Here is a 20,862-nt window from a genome sequence, read left to right as displayed (position 1 = left end):
GGTAGCTATTTGTTTATTTCAGAGTTTGGCTGATATTTCAGCAAGGTGCTTTTAACTGTCTGACCAACACCAGCTTTCATCCTTTTTTTTTTTTTTTTTTTTTTGGTTTTTCGAGACAGGGTTTCTCTGTGTAGCTTTGCGCCTCTCCTGGAACTCACTTGGTAGCCCAGGCTGGCCTCGAACTCACAGAGATCCGCCTGGCTCTGCCTCCCGAGTGCTGGGATTAAAGGCGTGCGCCACCACCGCCTGGCCAGCTTTCATCTTTTAAAAGTCAGATTCTATTACTTCCTCCTGAAAATTGTTTGGATGATCCTGGCCATGTTTTCTAGGAGTCCTCTAACAGTATTATAATGGGTTAAATAGTGTACTCTGCAACAGGTAATGTCTGCCTGAACCTGTATATAAGGCCTCAGTTTGGAAGAAGGGCCTTTTCTGCTCTATTGGGTGGAGGAGAGAAGCAGAGTGAGCCTGTCGGGATTAAAACTGCCACTCTAAGGTGTGATTTTGTGCGGTTGGCCAGCTGCTCATCTTGCCTTATTAAAGAGCGCATACAGACTTCGATTTCCTAACATTGATCACTGTCTCTTATAGGTACACGACAAAACATTTGAATGATGAGACTACCTCCAAGCAAATTAGGTCCATGCTGCAGTAAGCGCTGTGGAGCAAGCCCCTGCTGCAGATGGAGCACAACAGTGTTCTTCAGTGACCGAGAATGCAGTCTTTAGTGATTGCCATTAAATCTCCTTATTCTTGCTTTGGTTTCTTTCCTCTGTTCCTCTTCCCACTTTTTTAATCATGTTCTTGTTCTTAAGACTTCTTTTCTGTGCCAAAATCAGTAAAGTTATACTTTGAAAGGGATTTTGTCCTTTCAAAACAGGCCATCTAAGGCAGCTAATTATGCATTGCATTGAGGTCTCTACTGAGAAAAGTTCTGTGACTTGAACTAAATATTTTTAAATGTGGATTTTTTTTTGAAAACTAATATTTAATATTGCTTCTTCTGCATGGCAAAACTGCCTATTCTGCTATTTAAAACCCTCATGAATTTATTTTCTACTGCCGCTTTTTCATGTCCAGCCAAAATGAAATGTTTAAATTAACTGTGTTGTACAAATGGTACCCAACACAAACCTTTTTTAAATTAGTAAGACTTTTGTTTAAAGTTTTAAGTTTGCATTTTGACTTTTTTTTTGTGAGGATGTATGTTGTGTGTTTAACCTTTATTAACTAACGTTAAAAACTGTGATGTGTGCGTAGACTATTACGTATGCATGTTCATGTTCAAGAATGGCTGTTGATAAAATAAAAATCAGCTTCCTTTTTCTAAGTGTGGCTTGGTTTACTGAGGTTTCTGGAAGTTTTCCCTGTATATATTTCTGTGGAATGCATAGACACATTACATAATTTTTCTTTCTCTTAGAGGATAGCTATGTCTTTTTCAGTTGTATTTTTCTTTATTTTTGTCTATGTACATAAGTTTAACTGCTTTTAAACCTGTTGTATATAAGATGACCAGTGATTGTGTCATGAACTTGACTTCTGTTTTGATTTCATCTTGTGTGAGTGTAGTTGTAGAAGGAAAACCACACTTTCTCAGCTCTCAGTTTCAGGAGTGAAAGGGCAGCAACAGGAAGCACAGGGTGTTTCAGAAGTAAGGTGAGCCCTTGACATTGGAGGACAGTGAGCAATAAGAATACTTCCCAGAGGAAACGAAAGACTGCCATCTCACTAGTGGTAGAAAGCTACCATGGGTTTCAGTTTAAAATCATCAAACCTGAGTCGTGAAATTTATCATGGTTGAGAGAAGCTGCCTAAAGGTTGTCTAAATCAGTCTTGTCAGGGGTTTAATGACAAGGTGATCTGAGGTGTGGTACAGTAAAGTGGTTAACCATGGAAGAGGATCACAGGCTTTCCTCGGGGCCTTCTCCATCAGAGCACACAGCACTTGGTTCCTGTTGACTTCTCTGGCTTCCTGCCTACTCCTGTCTCACTTCACACCCTGTTCTCCAGCCAAGCGTAACTACTTGCTGTTTACAGATTGTTCCATGTGGTGTTGCTTTGTGACTCTGGTCTGGCTACAACCTGAATCTGATTTCTCTTTTCTCCCTCATGACTGTCTGACCAACACCAGCTTTCATCTTTTAAAAGTCAGATTCTATTACTTCCTCCTGAAAATTGTTTGGATGATCCTGGCCATGTTTTCTAGGAGTCCTCTAACAGTATTATAATGGGTTAAATAGTGTACTCTGCAACAGGTAATGTCTGCCTGAACCTGTATATAAGGCCTCAGTTTGGAAGAAGGGCCTTTTCAGGTGAATGTAAGGATCTGTGGATGACATCATCCTGCATTAGGGTGGGCCCTAATGCCATTGACAAATCCTGATAAGAGAAAAGAAGGGGAAACAGACACATTGGAGATCTTGGAAGGATAGAGGCAAAGGTGAACACCCTGAGCCGCAGAAGCTAGAAGATGGTCATGGAACAGTTTCCGGCAGAGCCTCCAGGAGGAACCAATCCTGTTGCTGTTTTTACTTCAGACTTCCATCTTCTATTATGGTGAAAAAATAAATTTCTATTCTATGCCACCTAGTTTGTGGTACTTTGTTACAGTCAACGTAAGCACTGAATACAACTGTCTCACAAAACAGCCTAGTGCTTCACACTTTTGGATCTTTTCTGATACTCTTGAAAAATTACAGTGTTGAGATGCTGTGGAGACTGAGAGCTTGAGAGAAGAGCCGTGTCCTATTCCTCCAGTGTCCCAAGGAAGGATCTTGCACAGTACCTAAATATGGATAGCTGCCAAGTTAGTGCTTGAATGGAGTGAATGAAATAGATGTAGTAATACTGCTGTGGCCTTTTCAGGTAACATGGTTCACACTCTGCATGTTGAAGATTAAGTGGGCAAAAAAAATCTTTAACTCTAGCCTAGGGGTCAGTAGCCCAGGCTCTGGGCCAATCCACCTTCTTCTGTACCTACACAGCCTGTGAATTAAGAATGATTTTTAAAAGATTGGGGGAATAAAGGATAACAAATGTTTTTTTAAAAGTTGAAAAAATATTTTGTAGCATGAGAAAAGTATATGAAATTCAAACTCCAGTGTTCATAAATAAAATTTTATTAAACATAGCCTCCTCATTTGTATATATATATTTATTATTTATGGCTATTTCCTCTTTGTAGCAGCTTGTTGTGACAAAGAGGCCATCAGAGGCTAAAGTGCATCCCTGCCCTGTACAGAAGAGCAGCAGGTCTGTTTGACAGCCTTGAGTAATAGGGGCACACTCCTGCAGTGTGATGGAGGAGCTGCCTTTGCTGGTGAATGGGCTCAGCCTCACATCTGATATTTGCCGTTCACGTAATACAAGGAGCATTGTTGGCTTGCACTGCAATTTTTTTTTTTTCTCTGCTTAGGAAACTTCCTTCAGAGTGAAGGATTCTGGGGTTGGGTGTCGTAGCACAGCCATAGCAGAGGCCAAGCAAAGGGTCTGTTTGCCCACTGGCCAGAGGTTGGCCCTGCTCTGCTGGTGGTAAATCTAACTCTGAAGCTTGCTTCCTCTTGCCCCTCTTGGTGTTCTAAAGTATGTCTCTGTCAGCACATCTCAGCCTGTTTTTGACCCCCTGTGCCTCTGGTTTAAAACAGTTGGGTAAAGCCGGGTGGTGGTGGCGGCGGCGGTGCATGCCTTTAATCCCAGCACTTGCAAGGCAGAGAGAGCCAGGCGGGTCTCTGTGAGTTCGAGGCCAGCCTGGTCTACAGAGTGAGATCCAGGACAGGCACCAAAACTACACAGAGAAACCCTGTCTCAAAAAGCCAAAAAAAAGGAAAACTAAACAAAACAATAGGGTAAGCTATCCTGTCGTCTCTTCTACCAAAGCACACTCATGACTATCTTTCTCCACTATCTTTTCTTTAGTCCTTGTCATAGATGTGGTGCTTTCAACTTCTGTTTCAGTTGACAAAGATTTAGATTAGCATTCTGGATCTCTAAGGTTACTGCAAATATTTTAGGCTTGTGAGTATAACTGGCATCTCTGTGCTCAAATCTAAATTTTTGAGTTGAAATACTTCTTGTTGAAATGCCATTCTGGTTCCATTTGAGATTGCAGTAACTGCCTTGCCAGAAATTCTTAAAGGAATAGCCCATCAACTGAATAAGAATGGAAGACAGTTGGAAAGACCTGTGGGTTCAGAGCCCTGACACCCGAGCCACAGCGCTGCGCAGCACTCTTCCTCATCAGTAGTGAAGGAGAAGTGACTGATACCAGACCACTAGGATGTCTCATATGTCTTGTCAGCAAGGCAGTAATAATGTGACAAGTTACAACAAAGTTCGGTCAGTGAGCTGTGTATTCAGCTTTCTCCCTTAACTTGGTGTGACTTTGGTTAAATGTCCCCAAACAGGAAACATGGTATGTCTTCAGAGAGGGTCTCAATAAACCAGTAGTCAATGCCTGGGATGTTTACAGGCAAGGAGTGCTCAGTGTTAGTATGTTGACCATTATAGCTTTACAATCCACTCCTGGTGTCCTGCCTAGTAATGTAGATTTTTCATTCTAGAGAACACTACTGGTTCAACTGCTTAGTTGAAGGTGCTAGACCTGTACAATCTGAATGAATAGATCTTGTAATGGATAAATGGGAATATTCTGCATGGATATTCAGTTTTCTGATTAGCAGACAATTAGCCTGTACATTTGAGACAATTTTTAAAGATTTTTAAGTATGTGTATATGTATGTGTCTTTGTGCATATGTGCACATCAGTGTGAGTCCCTGAGGAAGCCTAAAGAAGGCATTGGGTCCTCTAAAGCTGGAATTACATGTAGTTATGGACTGCCCAGCACAGGTCCTTTGTAAGAGCAGTGTGTGCTCTTAACTGGTAAGCTGTCTCTCCAGATCTCTAAACACATTGTTTTTTTTTTTAATTTACCATTTTGCAGTGCTTGGGGTGTGGAACCCAGGATCTTTCACAGGCTAAGTACTCTACCACTGAGCTACTTGCCCAGTCCCTGCAGATGCTTTTAAATGGCAAGCTCCAGTGAGTGAGAGTTGCTTCAGGGAGCATGTTGACAAACCATCTTTAGTGAGTAAGTAGTACTTGTCATAGCCACAGCCTGTGTACTAGGATGACCAGGTAATGAGTTTTCTGAGTGTGTAGGGAGGGCATTCTGGGCTGAGGAGGTCTCTTACTGGCATATATTGTCCATGTCTGTTCTGATCACCTACACAAAATGCCAGAATCTTTTTTTTTTTTTCTTTTTCGAGACAGGGTTTCTCTGTAGCTTTGCGCCTTTCCTGGAACTCACTTGGTAGCCCAGGCTGGGCCTCGAACTCACAGAGATCCACCTGGCTCTGCCTCCCGAGTGCTGGGATTAAAGGCGTGCGCCACCACCGCCCGGCTCAGAATCTTTGAAATACTGTTTCCTGAGAAGTGCTAATGGCTTACCCATGGTGTGGGAGAAATATCATAGCTTTTGTAAGTCAAGTGGGCCTGGACTACCTGGAGCTGCCTACGTGTCCTTAGAGCCACTGTAATGCCACTGAAGCTGTCATCTCCTTGCCTGTTAACTAGTGTGATGTTCATGAGCATCTCATGAGTTGGTGCTGCTGAAGAGTTAGTATTTAAGTTACAGAGCCTCACAAGGCACACAGCATACCAAGGTGCAAGTTTTCACACCTGAAAGTAGAGTCACTATAAAATGAGTCCACTCGTAAAATTTGGCTTTTTTACGGTATGTGGGTCCTGTCTGATGCTCAACTCAGCATTTTTTAAAAAGATTTTTTTTGTATAAGAGCATTTTGCCTGCCTATAAGTGTACCATGTGTATGCAATACTCCCACCAGATGAGGGCATCAGTCTCCTGAAATTGCAGTTATAGATGATTGTGAGCCCCCATGTGGGTGCTGAGAACTGAACCCAGGTCCTTTGCAAGAGCAGCCATTGCTCTTAACCGCAGAGCTATCTGCATAGTCCAATTGAGGATACTGAGGGCCTTTAAATAAGCTGTTCTAATCTTCTGAGATAACCCCACCCTCCAGTCCCTGCTAGGGAGGAAGCAGAGCTGTTTGATCAGTTTTCTTGACAGGTACAATCCCAGGGGCTAGTCATCTTCCAGAATGCTGTTTCTTCTTGTTGCCAGCTTCTGGCAAACTGTTACCCAACACAAGGAAGTGATGTGTGAGTCTCGTTCAATACCTGCTTCCCGGGTGGCCCTGTCCTCCATTCCCTAAGAGCTGGTCCGGCACTGATATTTTGCCAGTGCTTTGACCTTAGTTCACTAGGGTCTATGTTACTATGGAAGATGCCAGGGGTTGTGGGAAAGCTTGAGCCAGCTGAGAGTGCAGTTTGCAGCTTAGAGCGAACAGGGATAGGGCTCATTAAAGAAGGTATCTTGTGAGCCAAACCAGGAAGAAGAGAAGGCAACCCTCTGCAGTGAAGGAACCTAGGGAAGGCAGCCAACAGCCAAGGACAGGACAGCATCGGGCCGGAAGCTGAGGGGAGAAAGGGAGGTGCGGCCAAGATGAGTGGAGCAGAACAGAGAGCCTTTGAGGCCATTTGAGACTGGCTGTGCTCCTTAGGCTTCTCTGAGGCTTGGAGGAAAGAAATAGTATGATCTATTTGAAAGACTTCATTCCAGCTGTCCCAAGAGATTGAGGAAACAGAAGCAGGAGCCAGTTAAGCAGTAGAATCATCAAGGCAAAGACTGACATTGAGTTGGCAATTGGTGTGGGAGAAATGACCAGGTTTAGGGTGTGACTTAAAGAGAGGTGCAATAGGCTTCCTCGATAAACTAGCTGTGGAGGGACAAGGTGGAGAATAAATTGGGCCTTTGGCCTTAGTGCCTGGAAGGATAAATGGAAATGGAAAATAGGTTGGGGACATTATTCTGTTCAGCAGGGACTACCCACAGGGATATGCGAGGGCCCAGAGAGAAGCAAGAGGTTTACAGAAAGGACAGCTGGATGGCCAGGTAGAGGAGGTGCTATAGCACTCGGTCTAGCCCCTTTCTACTCTTTGACCTGTGACTTCCCTGGGTTCCATTCTCCAGGTCTGCAAGAGTCAGTCTCTCTCTCCTCTCATCTCTCTCTCTCCTCTCTCTCCTCTCTCTCTCCTCTCTCTCTCTCTCTCTCCTCTCTCTCTCTCTCTCTCTCTCTCTCTCTCTCCTCTCTCTCTCTCATCTCTCTCTCTCTCTCTCTCTCTCTCTCTCTCTCTCCTCTCTCTCTTTCTCTCTCTCTCTCTCTCTCTCTCTCTCTCTCTCTCTCTCTCTCTCTCTCTCTCACACACCACACACACACACACACACACACACACACACACAGTGGGAACCCCTCATTGGTGAATGTAGGTTTTACCAGAAATAGTCCATCACAGAAGAAACCCACATCTAGGGAGATGCTAAGAGAGACCCAGCCACTGCACAATTAAGGAAGACTGGGAAGAAACTGGTCTATCAGGAAGGGTCCAGTTTCTACTTTTTTTTTGTTGTTGAAGACTCCTCTCCTGACTCTCCCAAGCTCCAACAGGTGCACTTGGCTGGAACCTGAGCAGCTTGACCCATTTGTCACGATATGGTGGCAGGGGAGGTGGGAGGGGAGCATAGCTGCAGGAAATGTAAGGCAGGACAGCCTGTCTAAGTCCTGTGTTACTCTGGAGAGCTGCTTCTCCGTGTGGCCTCATTTACCCTGCACCATACAATAACAGCACTCTTGGAAGCATGCCACACATAATTTTTGGAAGTTCTTTCTGCCATCTTCTGCTCTAGGAATTCACAAATCTTGTACAATGTCTGATTTCACCTGAGCACAGAGGGGCTATACTGTCTAAGCTACACGGCTGGGAGTGGTAACTGAGCAGGGTACAGAGACGAACTGTTCTGCAGCCAGCCTGCCTTGGTCTCAGAAAGAATCCTAGTCCAGGGTGTGGCCCTGGCCTACCTTGTTCTGAATGGGTGTTTCGAATGCCTGAAAGCAGTCCTGAGTGGGGTGGGGCCTGTCCTGGTGAAAGCCTGCCAACAGCTATGGCCACTAGAGAGTCAGTGACATCCTAGGCTGCCAGGAGTCAGGTTGGATGTGACCCTAGGGACAGATCAGTGTTCCCTCTTCACTAGAAAGCCCAGGGCTTAGGTCAGCCAGTAGCTGCATTCCTGTGAGGCACCCATAGAGAGCCGAGAGCTGAGGCATCACTGTGGGGTCCCAGGTGAGCTGGCAACTGGGTTGCTCCAGCTCCAACCCACAGCTCTGCACCAGGCTTAGGATGAGGACCACATCTTCACTCTTCAGAGCACTGAGGACTCCTGTTGGGACAGGACAGGTTGTTTCCTCCATCTGGTTACAGTTGTGTTCCAAGATGCTTGCCACCTGCAATAAACCACTTAGAAGGAACACAGGAACCACCTAGGCCTTGGGTGATGGCACCCACCCTCAAGCAGCAGCCAGGGGCCTCTGCTCCCCGTCCGCAGCCAAGCTGTGGCTTTGGGGTTTATGCAGTTTTGCATTTGGTCCCGAAGACTGTGCAACCCTATTTCTACTCCTGTGCACACTCCCCTTGGCCGCTGCTGACTGCAGTGAGGCATCCCTACCACTCCCCAGAACTGCTATCCTGCCAGGCTGCCCACCCCTAGCTAATGGACTTCAAGAGTTGTCTGCACCAGAAAGTGCCTATATGAGCTCATTCTAATGCCATCCATCATCAACGGGAGGAGATAGTTGGGTGGGGACATCCTCTTTCCCTTCACGTTTTCAGGCTTGGCAGAGAACATGAATGATGTGGATATAGAGAGCATTTCAGGATGTAGAACAAAGTGGGATCCCCTGCAAGAGGCTACTCAGAGCTGTAGGCTGCAAGGCCAGACCCAGAGCCTGCTCCCTCTGCACAAATGAGCTGCAAACAGGCTCTTGGGGAATGGAGGCCAGATCTTCCTACAGAGCATCTCCATCTGCTTCCCACATCTCTCCCTGCACCTCCCTGAATCCCAGGACCCCCCTTCTTTGAGGCTCTCACCAGTTCCAGTTCCTCAGCTAGGATTCGTCTCTCTATGGACTGGGCCAACAGGCAATGCTGGGGTTCATTCAGTGCTGTGAGAAATGGGGGGAGGGAGGGTTACCAAGTAGAAGAGGTCCCAGGTGCTCTGTATCGTGTCCTTTCTCTGTGGACTCTAATGGAGGAAAAGCTTAGCTAGTTCTGGCACCAGAGGTGCTGTCTTTCCCAAGAGACTCTAAAAGGGTAAAAACTGTGTCACCTGGAACAGTCTATCAAGGGCTGGCAATGGACATCAGATGCCATATGCTCTTGAGCAATAGTGATTAACCAGGGCCTGGCAAGACTTGGCCAAGGCTACTCATATTGTTAATGCAGACCTAGGGCCAGAAACTCAGCTCAGGAAGCCCACACCCAAGCATCCCCAGCTTCGGCATGTGGTCCTCACTCTTGTTCACCTTTTAGGATCTCCTTCCGATCCCTGACCCTCTTACCTGCTAGGGCTCCCAGAATGTAGAGGATAGCCCTGCCGCTCGACCGTGACAAGTTGCCTGTGGAGTCTTGGAGGATGCTTAAGACAAAGCCCCCAGGGCCCCCTAGCTGTGCCAGCAACCCAGCGTCCAGAGCCTGTTCCAGCTGCAGGGTACAGATGTGAGGAAGAGGTCCTTGTTCATGCATTCAATGCCCCTGTCCATCCAAGGAGTCATTCCTGCCTCTGGGTTACCCATGAGTGTGCAAAGAGCTGGGTTTGGGCTTGAGCTTGTCTGAACCAGATTCCTCCTAACTGGGTGGGCCACTGGGGGGCTGGGCTTCAGTGTTTGGCACAGTAGCTGACACTATGGCATGCCAGTCCATGCATGGCCAACCTCACATTCCCGGCAGTGTGTGTGAGAGCCCCAGGGAAGCCCTGTCAGCCACCATGCCCTGTTCCTGCCCCTTCTACCCTTTCCCTGTCTGTCTGCCTGGATCTGGGGCCTTTGCCAAGTCTGGCCAGTGTGCCCATCACCGTGTCCTCCAGCTCCTGGAGTGCCTGGCGGTCTTGCAGCAGCTCCTGGAGGGCACCCAGCAATGTGTCCCGTAGCTCTGAGGACAGTGTGGCCAGGTCCTGCAACTGGCCATGCGCTTGGTCCTGCAAGCTCTGGAAGTTAGACTCCTCCTCTGAATCCTGGATGAAGGCTAAGCCTGTAGAGATCAGGTGGACAGCCACTTAGTCTTGGGCCCAGTCACCTGTTCAGGGGTTCTTTGTGCTCCCAGCCTCCCCAGGAGATCCAATGTCCCAGGAGTGGCCCTGTGCAGCTCCCTCACACAAAAGTACATATGTGCTACATGTACTCACCTCATCTCCTCCTCTGCACCTTCACCAGACATTTGCAGGGCATTTTGCCTATACCAGGCAGTCACAGGTCTTAGCCAGCCTTCCTATTCTTTCTCCCCCCCCTTCACAGTGCTCCCAGGGAAAGAACAAAGTCTGACCCCGCTTTCTCTTCCAGGGCTGCTAGGCCTCTCTAATTGTGGGAACCCTGGCTGGCTCAGGCCCAGCCTCTGAGACTCTGGCTCTCATCCTCAAGGCTGGAGAAATAAGTGTCAAGCTCTATGTACAGGAGAGGGAACCAGGGTTGGAACAGTTAGGGGTCTCCAGTGGGGCAACTCCGCCATTCATTCCTCTTGACAATTCTGACTCATTTTACCTTATCGGGTGGATCACCATACAGCATTGGGAAGGGGCCACAGAACCATGTCAGGACAGTCACCCATCTTGGGTAGTCACTCACCTCTCCGGGTGTCCCCGCAGAGCTTTCTCTCAGGGAAGTGAAGGACAGCTGTATGGAGCAGAGCAGGGGACATACAGACAAACCCAAACATGCGGGACATGGTCAGGGAGGCTGCATCTCCGTGCTGGCCAGCAGGGGTGGCATATTGCAGGGTCTCCCACATGCCATCCTAAAGCAGCCCAAGCCCTGCTAGAGAGTGACAGGGGCATGGCCAGGGCCACAGGTGACAATAGCTGACTCCTGAACTCATGCTTTTCCCTTCCACGGGGACAAAGAAACTGTCTCCATTTGCTACCTTCTCTCACTCCAAGGCCAACCCTAAAGATCCAGGGGCCAGACCGAGTGCCCAGAGCTGGGGCCATCTAGGAAGTTTCCAGATGCGTCTCTGGTTTAGGACATGGATGGGGGCAGCGAGGCCCACTGTGCCTCTCGGCTCAATTTCTGATGACAGCTATGCATGCAGAGAGACTTTGCTCCAGTTATGTAACAAAGGCCCTCCTCCCCCTAGTAGAATTCAGCCCCACCCCAGGGCAAGCTGAGGCAGACTGGGTTTAAGCCTCCCCAACATCTGACCTCAGCAGCCTTCTACAAAAGTTAACTCTTGTCAGGTGGCCTGACCAACTTATTGCTCAGCCAGTGGGGAGCATTGGGACTTCCTTGTCTCTTTTGCTCCTCACTGCTCTCTGGTATTTGACTGTTGGTAGGGGTTGGGGGGGGGATAGGGAGCAGGGATGAATAGGCTTACCCCAGCCATCTTCCTCCACCACCAGCTGCAGAGCTCTGTAGGCCAGTATACTGCCCTGTGGGATGCTCACCGCTTTCTCTGTGTCCATGTGGCTCTGAATCTGGACCTGGGAGGGAGGCAGGGAGAAATGGACACCAGGCCTCGGGCCTCCGGAAGCTTCAGGAATGGGTTTTGGAGGCAGATAGGAAGACTATCAGGGTCTTGATGAGAAGATTCCTGGAGCGTTAGTGACAGGTAGGTGAAAGTGGGGCCAGAGGGACCCCTATGTGAGGCAAGAACACAAAATATGCCTGCATGGAAGATATTTCCAGAAAATAACCCAAGACATTCTAGACTTAAACAATGCACCCGGCTTGATAAAATTTTAAGAAGCTACACAACAAAGACATCAGTGTGTTTTGTCCCATTAAACGTGTTACACTTTCTTTGGGACACTTACTCGGGAAATGCTGAGGTGGAGGCATGGAGGCATGGCTAGTCTATCTAGACTCCACATGGCCACCAAGTCCCTTTCTCCCATTTTCCACATGGAAACCAAGACTTCGAGAGGTAAAGATATGAGAGGAAGGCATTGGCCCTGGAAGCCGGGCTTCCATGACGGTTGGCCCATCGGCAGAACCATTTCTGCCTGCTCCCACAAGAAAGAGCTACTTTCAAGTAATAGTCACACAACTCATACACCTTCAGCAGGCAACATGATCATGCTGGATATAGGCTACCATCTTGCAGCAAGATGCGGTCACATAGCCAAGTTTCGGCTGACAGGACAGTGATGTGTGCCAGTTTTGGGGAGCATTGCTCCCTCTCCCCTGTCCTGTGGTCTGGGATGGATATGGTAACTGTAGATACCATAGCCATGTTGGCACATGAGGTGAGAGCCATACACTGGGAGTGACAGAATTGAAATAATAGGAAGACCAGATCCCGGGAAACTGCAGTCTACCACTGGGACTCTTTGGCTCCTGTCTGGACTTTTGTGTAAGCGAAAAATGCTTTTCTTCTTTGAGTCAATGTTATTTTTCAATTTCCTCTCACTTGCCAGTAGATCGTCACATCTGCTGGGGGACCAAGTGATTAGAACGGCAGCCATCTGCATTTACAGGCTGCGCTGCTGTTCAACTGCGCTGCTGTTCAAATGTGTGTTGAACACATAGGTCAGACTTGAACTTGGATCCCACCACTTACTGGCAGTGTGGTCCTCAGCAAGGGACTTCCTTTGTGCTCTGGTTTCCTCAGAGCACAAAGAAGCAGATGTAATAAACATACCTCCTGGAATCATCAGGATGAATGGATAAGGCCTGTTGAATGCTTACAGGCAACACTCCATCATGGGAGGGAGGCTCTCCTTAAAAGTGGTCCCTGTTTGTAGGCATCTGCATTGGTGGGCATGCTAAGGGAATCTGCCACCTGTGCCTGCAGCTGATACGTGGGAGACAGTGAGCCCCAGAGCCCTAGAATGCTTGTGTGAAGCCAGCCTTTCTATGTGACCCTCTATGAGAGGCTAAAATAAAAGACCTAAGAACAGAAGTTTGTAACCAGATGTGCAAATCCTCCTGCCGTGAAGGACACATGCAGGGATCATCTAGAAAAACGCAAACTAAACCAGGGATTGTGTGCTATTTCAGACCCATGATAACTCGAGTAGGGGCCCATGCTGCCGCCAGGTCTGTAACACTGGGTACTCAGAAAGTAGAGATCACTTGAGTCCAGACTGGGCAATATCCTAAGACCCTGACTCAAAACAGAAGGAAGGAGGGGACAACTGGGGAAGGGCATGAGAAACCTCAACAAAAACTTGTGCAGGCAGCGCTAAGACCATGTCAACTTCCAAGGACAGCATTCCCCTTCAGGGTAGGGAGGCTTCCAGGCAGAGCACCTTCTGAGGCTGATGGTATTCAGTATTCCAATCCCACTGTCTGCCATGTACCACCATCTACCACGCCGGCACACTGCCCACACCTGAACATGGCCCAGCTGTAGGAGGGACAGCTGCCCAGCTCCTAGCATTTGGCCCTGGCTCTGAAGTACGGCTTCTTCCAGTGTCTCCACAGCCTCTGTCACCACGTACAGGTTCTCCCTCTCCTTCCGGCTCTGTAGTTCCTGGAGGAAGGAGGGTCTAGGCGACCTCAGTTTCCTGGGAGGGTGTGGGAAGCAGAGAAGAGAGAGCTGGGAGGGCTGTCTGTCTGTCTAGCTGGGGAGCCCAAGGCCTTTCCGGGCTTGGTGCTATTTGCGCTGATCTCAGCAGCTTGTGGGGACAATGTGTTGGCATTGTGGGGCGGTAGGTGGGTGGGGGTGGGGTGAAAGGACGGCTTTTCTAAAGTGAGTGGGGATGGCCCCAAAAGGGGGAAACTGCGGAAAGCCTGGAACAGTCCTCTTCAAGGTTACAGATATCCAGACAGATCACAATGAGATTTAAAATTTGGGAGATAATATTAAAATTGATGAAAAAGACCCGGATTGCTAACCTGGGGAACCTGGCAGCAGCTGAGTAGCCACCAGCCTCACGAAAGTGTCTCCAGTTTGCCATAGCACTCCCTGGTGCCTCATACTCCTATAGTTCTGTTTCCTTTCCTGGCCCTGGATGTATCTGGCCTAAACCCTATGAGCCTCCACATGGGCCCAGGGCTCACTCTCATGGTGGGCTCCTGCACCCTAACCTTGCATATGACTTGTCAGGCCGCAGGCTGGCAGTACCCTTGGCTTCTCCCTCACACCTGGAGGATCTGTGCCCATTGACCCCAGCTGGCAGTCCCGCTGCCAAGGAACCTTTCCTGGCTCTTACCTCTTCTCAAGCAGCGTCTCCCAGGTGCAAGGGGGAACCCAGAGTGTCTGCACAGTCAAGGCAGAGATGCAGGTGGTCTTGCTGTTTCCGCTCACCTGGCCCTGAAGCCCAGTGCTCAGGCTCACAGCCCCTGTTAGCCCTCCTGCCACCTTCTCCCAGACGTTGATAGGGCTGCTGTGGCTCACCTCTGCAGAGAAAGAAGCCCATACTACAGGTGCCTGGCAGGGGAAGGAGGCAGGTTGCAGGGTGGCCCAGGGTGCAGTAGCCTCAGTCAGGTCTCAAAATGGCTGCTAGCACTTATGCCTTGTGTGTGCCAAGCAGAAGCCGCTGAGCTCTTGGAGCCTCAACGTCCTCATGTGTATGCTGCGAAGAAAGAGCATCATGTGCTGTGGGATGTCTTTCTGTATGCTGTGAATATGTGTTGCTCTGATTGGTTGATAAATAAAGGTGCATTGACCTATGGCAGGGCAGGATGAGGTTAGGTGGTACATTTAGACTGAAGAGGAGATGAAGAAGGGTGGAGTCAGAGCAGATGCAGCCGGCCACTGAAGGAGCAACAAGATGCCAGCAGACCGGTAATGCCATGGTCACATGGCAACATAGAGATTACAGGAGTGGGTTAAAGTAAGTTGAAAAAGCTGCCTAATATAAGCTGACCCATAGGCCATACAGTTTTCAAGTAATAGAAGCCTCTGTGTGTTTACTTGGGACCAAGCGGCTGCGGGACTGGGAGGGACACAGGGAAACTTCAGATTACAATCATGGGCTTCCTCTTAGGGGGATTTGAGGGTGAAAGGTGGATTTGCCAGTGTGGTCTCTGGCACAGAAAGCCTGGAATCCATGGTAGCCTTGATAGTGGATTAAACTTGCTGTTGGGGCTGGAGAGATGGCTCAGTACTGAGAGTACTTGGCTCCAGAGGACCTGATTCAGTCCCTAGCACCCATGTTGGCCCGTTCACACCCACTTGTTGCTGCAGGGGGGGTCTACACCCTCTTTTGGTCTCTGAGCACCTGCACTCATGTAGTACGTGCGCGCACACACACAGAGAGAAAGTAAATCCTAAATAAAATGAAATAATTGTTCTAGAACTAGACTCTGTGTGTGTAGTGTACACACACGCATGGCGAGGAAGTAGAAAGAGGGGACGAGATCTAAGGGTGGAAGGGAAGAATGGGAGTAAGGGCATCTTAGTGGCATGAAGGAGAAGGGAGCACTGTCTGGGAGGAGGGGGACCAGCAAGAGGAGGGGAATGGTTGGGGAAAGGTACACAAATACAAACAAATGAATATACATGTATCAAGTGGCATGATGGGTGCTCAGAGCATAAGCCTGACCTGATGACCTGGGTTTGATCCTGGGCCCCACGTGGTGGTAGGAGAGAAGGGACTCCTGCAAGCTGCCCTCTGACCTGCACGTGGGCACTGTGGCACACCACACAACACCCCCAAGGAAGTATATATTTAAAAGTATATGTATATTTAAATATACTTTAAAAAAATCTGTTCAAAAGAAAATGACGAAACTCACTGTTTTGTACACTAACTTAGAAAATTAATAAAGACAAACAACGATTGTTCGCTATGACTTATTTCCCAGGGAGGAACACAGGAAGAAATGAGCCTTTCTTGTGTACACACAGCCACAGTGACATGGCTATGAGGGCCATGCCTCTGCCAGCCTCACCCAGGGGTCTTCCGGCACCAGGGTAGAAGCCTGTTCATTTTTCTCAGCACATTCATCTGCCTCCCATGGGAGTCCCACTCTGCTCCGCAGCAGCCTCCTTATAGAAAATACCTGGGTTAGGGCAGCCCGGCTCCAGCACGTCCAGGAGGGAGAAGTCTGTGGGGATGAGCGGGGTGTCCCAAGGCCAGAGGTAACGCTTGTGCTTCTTCCTCAACAGGCAGAAGGGGCGCAGGCGAGGCGAGCTGTTCAGGCTGTCCACGGGCACCAGCTCGCCCTTCCTGCCCAGCTCTCTCACCAGGTTCTTTGTGGTCCTCAAGAACAAGGATGGCATGCTCCTTAGAAGCAAGGGACATTATCATCCAGGGCTGGCTATGGGAGGGTTCGGTGACAGCTGCCAGCTGGAAACAGAGGAGCGAAGACTGGGAGCCCAGGCTGGCCGCCTGAGTCACACCTGGTCTAGAGCTGGGTTCCCAACCCCGGTCTTAGAGTAGAAGCCACAGCTGGCCTAAAACACCCTTCTAGGTTACCCCAGCGGACAACATTGGAGCTCGAGAAGTTCAGGGCCTTAGACTCGCTTCTCTGGGTTATGGCTGTTTGTTTGGGAACACCCCTGAATCCCTCCGTGCCTTGTAATGAGGTGGTTTAGTCACATTTAGAAAATGCCTCCTCAGTGCATCTCTGTGAGGACTCAGTTAACTGTAAAGACCTTCAGCAACTGGCCTAGGTCCATAGACTGTGTCTTTTTGCATTCTGGCCCCACTTTCTTTCCCAGAGGCACTGGGGATCCAGTGTGGTCTACAGAAGGAGGAGCTGGGTTGAGAGGGGAGCAGGAATCCTACTTGCCTTCGCTGTGCTTGTACAAGTTCTTGTGCGGAAGGATCTAGGATGCGACAACAGCTTCCTCTCTGAGCTCCAGCGGCATTTGAAGGTATCTTTCTCTGCACTTGGTGTTGAAGCCAGCACCTCCCTGCGGTGGGGTCCGGGATCCACTGGTTTGTTGCATGTGCCGGGTGTCGATTTTAGGATGAGCCTTGAGCTGCAGGCGGGGAAGAGAAAATGAACCAGGGCAGCTGGGAGCTGTAGAAGAGAGCCTTGCACACAGCCCTGGTGACCGTGGGAGGTGCCAGGTCCATGTCTCTTCGGGGCAGTGCCTAGCTAGGCTCTCACAGTTATGTTAGGGATTCTGAGAAATGTCTGAATTTGTTTTAAAATAGGAAGACGGGAAATAGAACCTTTTAAGCCTAAGTATGTCTCAATACTAAAAAATAAGATATTAGTATATTCTTTTTTTTTTTTTTTTAAGACAGGGTTTCTCTGTGTAGCCCTGTCTGTCCTGGAACTCACTTTGTAGACCAGGCTAGCCTCAAATTTGGAAATCAGCCTGCCTCTCCCTCTTGAATGCTGGGATTAAAGATGTGCGCTACCACAGCCTGGCAAGATATTAGTATATTCTTTACCACAACAGCATTAAATGATATTTTTAATATTTCTGTGGCAGCAGTGTCTCAGTAAGGCGAAACTGCCTGGGTCCTCCAGCGTTACCCTCCTGGGATTCATAGGAAAGAGGAGTAGGATCTGGGCCCCTGGTGCAGGACAATGGCGATACTCTGCATGGCAGCAGGAGGGTTGGCCTAAGGGTCAGGGACCAGCCCAAGTCAGGGTTCACAGGGAGGAGGCAGGCTGACCAGTGCCCGAGGCCATAGGGTCCAGGAAAGCAGGACAGGGAGGGACCTAAGATGCTGGGACAAGGCTCTCAGCCTGCGCACCTCCGGGCAGCCAGGACAGCGGCTCATAGGCACCACCGGGCTGACTTCCTACCGGATGCCAAGGGCACTGCGCCTGCGCAACTCGGCTCTAGGCGCATGGAACTTCTTAGGATTGTGGGCCAAGGGATTCTAGCTCTTGCCTCTGCTGGGTCCAAAAAGCCCTTCGCTGGCTAGCTGGAGATTTCAACTCCTGAGCAAGGGGATGTTGCTTCAACTTGCCTCCCTAGCCACACGCACCCCTCCCCCAGTTCTCTCTTAGGATGACAACACCCAGCATGTCAGTCTATGGCTTTTCCTCCGTTCTGACACACGTGGTGACTCATGGGTGCTGCAAAACTCTCCACTTCTCCCTGCTTCCCCCATCCAACCACGAGGGAAGGGTGGGGTGGTGAGGGGGTGTTAACACTGCCCGCTTAGCCCTCATCCTCCATATGGGCACCCAGCCCATTCCTGTCTCCAGGCCTGCAAGCCATAGGAACCAGCCATTGCTTCTTCTTATTTGAAAACCCCAGCATGCTTCCACCAACAGTCCCTCCTTGACAGACTAGATCAATACAAGGAAGTCTCAGCCCTTGTAACAGGTCAAGTCGTCTCTACCCACTTCTGATCTTGCTGACCTGTAACCATTTCTTACAGCACCTCCACACCTGTCTGTCTCACTCTGGATTTTTTTTTTTTTAAATGCTAACCTGTGTTCACAGAATTACGAACTGCTTCTCTAGTCTGCCAAAGAGCCTTCAGCCACACCTTTTTCACTTACCTTCTCACTCTGGGAGCCACACCTGAAGACAGACTCAAAGCTCCCCTCCCCTTTATACCCCTCCCACCTCGCTGCGCGCTTCCTCGACCCTACTGCAAAGCAGCTTTTAGCCTAGGGGAACGGAAAAAAAAAAAAGATAAACTGAGCAAACTGGCTTCCAGTCTCACCTTCTGTTTACAGGAAATCTCTTACCAAATGCCTACGCTGTCTGCAGGGATCTGGGTGTCACTATTTTGCCTCTCTCAATGGTTAAATGTACTCATGTGATTTCAGTGTGGGGTCATTTTAGGTACATGTATGCTGCTATTTGTTATCTGTGCTCATAAATGTTATGTGTGCTCATGTGAGATTTTTTTTTCTATCAAAAGTAGCTAGTCCACCAAGGTCCAATATTCCATAACCACCCCCCACCTACTTAAACCTTATACAAAGCAATTAAAATATTTTAATCTTCCTCATGATGTTGGTTTGAAAGGAAATGGCCCCCAAAGGGAGTGGCACTATTAGGAGGTGTGGCCTTATAGAACTAGGTGTGGCCTTCTTGGAGGAAATGTGTCACTGTGGGGGTGGACTTTGAGACCTCCTATGCTCAAGCTTCACCCAGTGTCACAGTTCACTTTCTGTTGTCTGAAGATCAAGATGCAGATCTTTCAGCTCCTTCTCCAGCACCATGTCTGCCTGCATGCTGCCATGTTCCACCATGAAGATAATGGACTAAACATCTGAAACTTTAAGCTACCCCCAATGAAATGTTTTCCTATATAACAGTTGCTGTGGTCATGGTGTCTCTTCACAGCAATAGAAACCCTAACTAAGACACACATCTTGTAAAATTTTTATCCAAATTTTTAAAGTCCTCCACTTGGTGAAACTTATCTTTATGCAAAAGCCCCATTGTACTCTCTGAACTTGGTGGCCTGGAGCAGCTGAACCCTTCTTCCTTCCTGTTTCTAGGATTCTTTTTAAACTAGCCTATTCTGAAAGACTATGTACGAGGTTAGGCCACAGCCAAGGGGGGAAAGATAGAGTCCCTACCTACATTAGAATAACAATTAAGCCCTGCCCATGAGTTTTGAGGCATGCACCCCTTTTACAAAAAGAAATTGCTTTGCCTAATTACTTTCAATTGCTTTGTTCATGTGTTCCTTTGTGTGCCACCAGGTTTATTATTTTCCAACATTCATAAATATATATGTAAACTGTCTTTATGTATCAGAGGACCTGTGGTCCAGTGTTAAGATTATGAAATGCTATGTACCAGAACTCCATGGAGGATTCTTTTAATTGATACATTATTTTACATGATGTATCTACTGGGGTATTTAAAGGGGTTTTCCCAGCCATATGCTTCCAACTCTGGCCAGCTGCCAAAAGGATGGAACCCTGAAATGGCTAGACCTGGAGGCTCATGCAAAGTTACAGCAGCTCCGGCCCAATCTGAAAAGCACACATCCCACCAGGTGCTGGACAACTCATGGAAAGCAAAAAGGTGGCCGACTCAGTTAAAGTGGCATCAATGTGCTTGGGCTAGGGGGTGGAGATACTGACTCATTGGGGTTAATACCTGTGATTAGTTAATGTTATTATGTCTCATGATATTAATAAAAAGTACAAGGGAACCTCTAAGAAGAAAAAATATTAAAAGTATTTAAGAGTAAATATATTTTTAGTAAAGAAGGATTTTTCATGATAAGACTTTGTTCTAAGTTGGGATGGCTGGATATTTCCAGAATGGAAAAGATAAAGATGACGCTTGGAAGCCCAAGAAGTTCTGGAAGATCTGAGTGAGTTGTATAGGGAGTGTAAAATATGACACTTGTGTATATGACGACTATAGGTTATTACAATTTCTAAGGTCAAAGTTCAAACAAATATGTATTTAAATCAATAGGATTCTGTTATTATTCTGCTTTGGGTAATACTCATAAGGACTGGCTTTAGGGAAAAACGTGAATCCCATCAAGAGTCAATTAAAACTATTTGGGTTTTATTTAAGGTTGATCTAAATCTTATATAAAATGTTGTGGGGTATTTGTACAGCATGTGAAGGTGTATTGCTGTGATCGGTGTAATAAAAAGCTGAACAGCCAATGGCTAGGCAGGAGGTACAGGTGGCCCTTCTGGATAGAGAGAGATAAGAGGAGAAGGAATCTAGGCCCATGAGAGAGACATGAGGAGACACAGAGAAAGCCGGATGGGTGGCACACAATAGAACGTAGATTAATAGAAATGGGTTAACTTAAGTCATAAGAGCTAGTTAAAAACAAGCCTAAGCTAAGGCCAAGCTTTCATAATTAGTAAGTCTCTGTGTGTTGTATGTGAGCTGGAGGCCTAAAGAAAAATCTGACTACAATAAAAGTTAAAGTCTGCTT

General features: G+C 48.0%; 2 protein-coding genes across 10 annotated transcripts in view; one reads left to right on the top strand and one right to left on the bottom strand.

Moving 5' to 3' along the window:
* The window catches only part of Cyrib (CYFIP related Rac1 interactor B), a 101,209-nt gene extending 98,076 nt beyond the window's left edge, over nt 1–3,133 (top strand). For all 9 annotated transcript variants that reach the window (XM_052747894.1, XM_052747893.1, XM_052747898.1 and 6 more), the window contains one exon: nt 592–3,133. In XM_052747894.1, coding sequence (XP_052603854.1) covers nt 592–655 — 64 coding nt within the window. In that variant the 3' untranslated portion in view covers nt 656–3,133. The remainder of the gene's footprint in view (nt 1–591) is intronic.
* On the bottom strand, nt 2,290–16,295 carry LOC128117220 (gasdermin-A-like). Its single transcript, XM_052749209.1, is given in 10 exon segments — nt 2,290–2,382; nt 7,560–7,748; nt 9,006–9,079; nt 9,476–9,617; nt 9,988–10,163; nt 10,754–10,801; nt 11,499–11,604; nt 13,458–13,632; nt 14,281–14,467; nt 16,076–16,295. Coding segments are annotated over 10 exon segments (1,410 nt in total).
* Between the last annotated feature and the right edge of the window lie 4,567 nt (nt 16,296–20,862).

This window comes from Peromyscus californicus, unplaced genomic scaffold (genome assembly GCF_007827085.1).
Source record: "Peromyscus californicus insignis strain IS unplaced genomic scaffold, ASM782708v3 Scaffold_20__1_contigs__length_68692818, whole genome shotgun sequence".
In the NCBI taxonomy this organism is placed as follows: Eukaryota; Metazoa; Chordata; class Mammalia; order Rodentia; family Cricetidae; genus Peromyscus; species Peromyscus californicus.
Note: the sequence above shows the minus strand (reverse complement) of the source record. Positions and strands in the feature narration are given on the sequence as shown.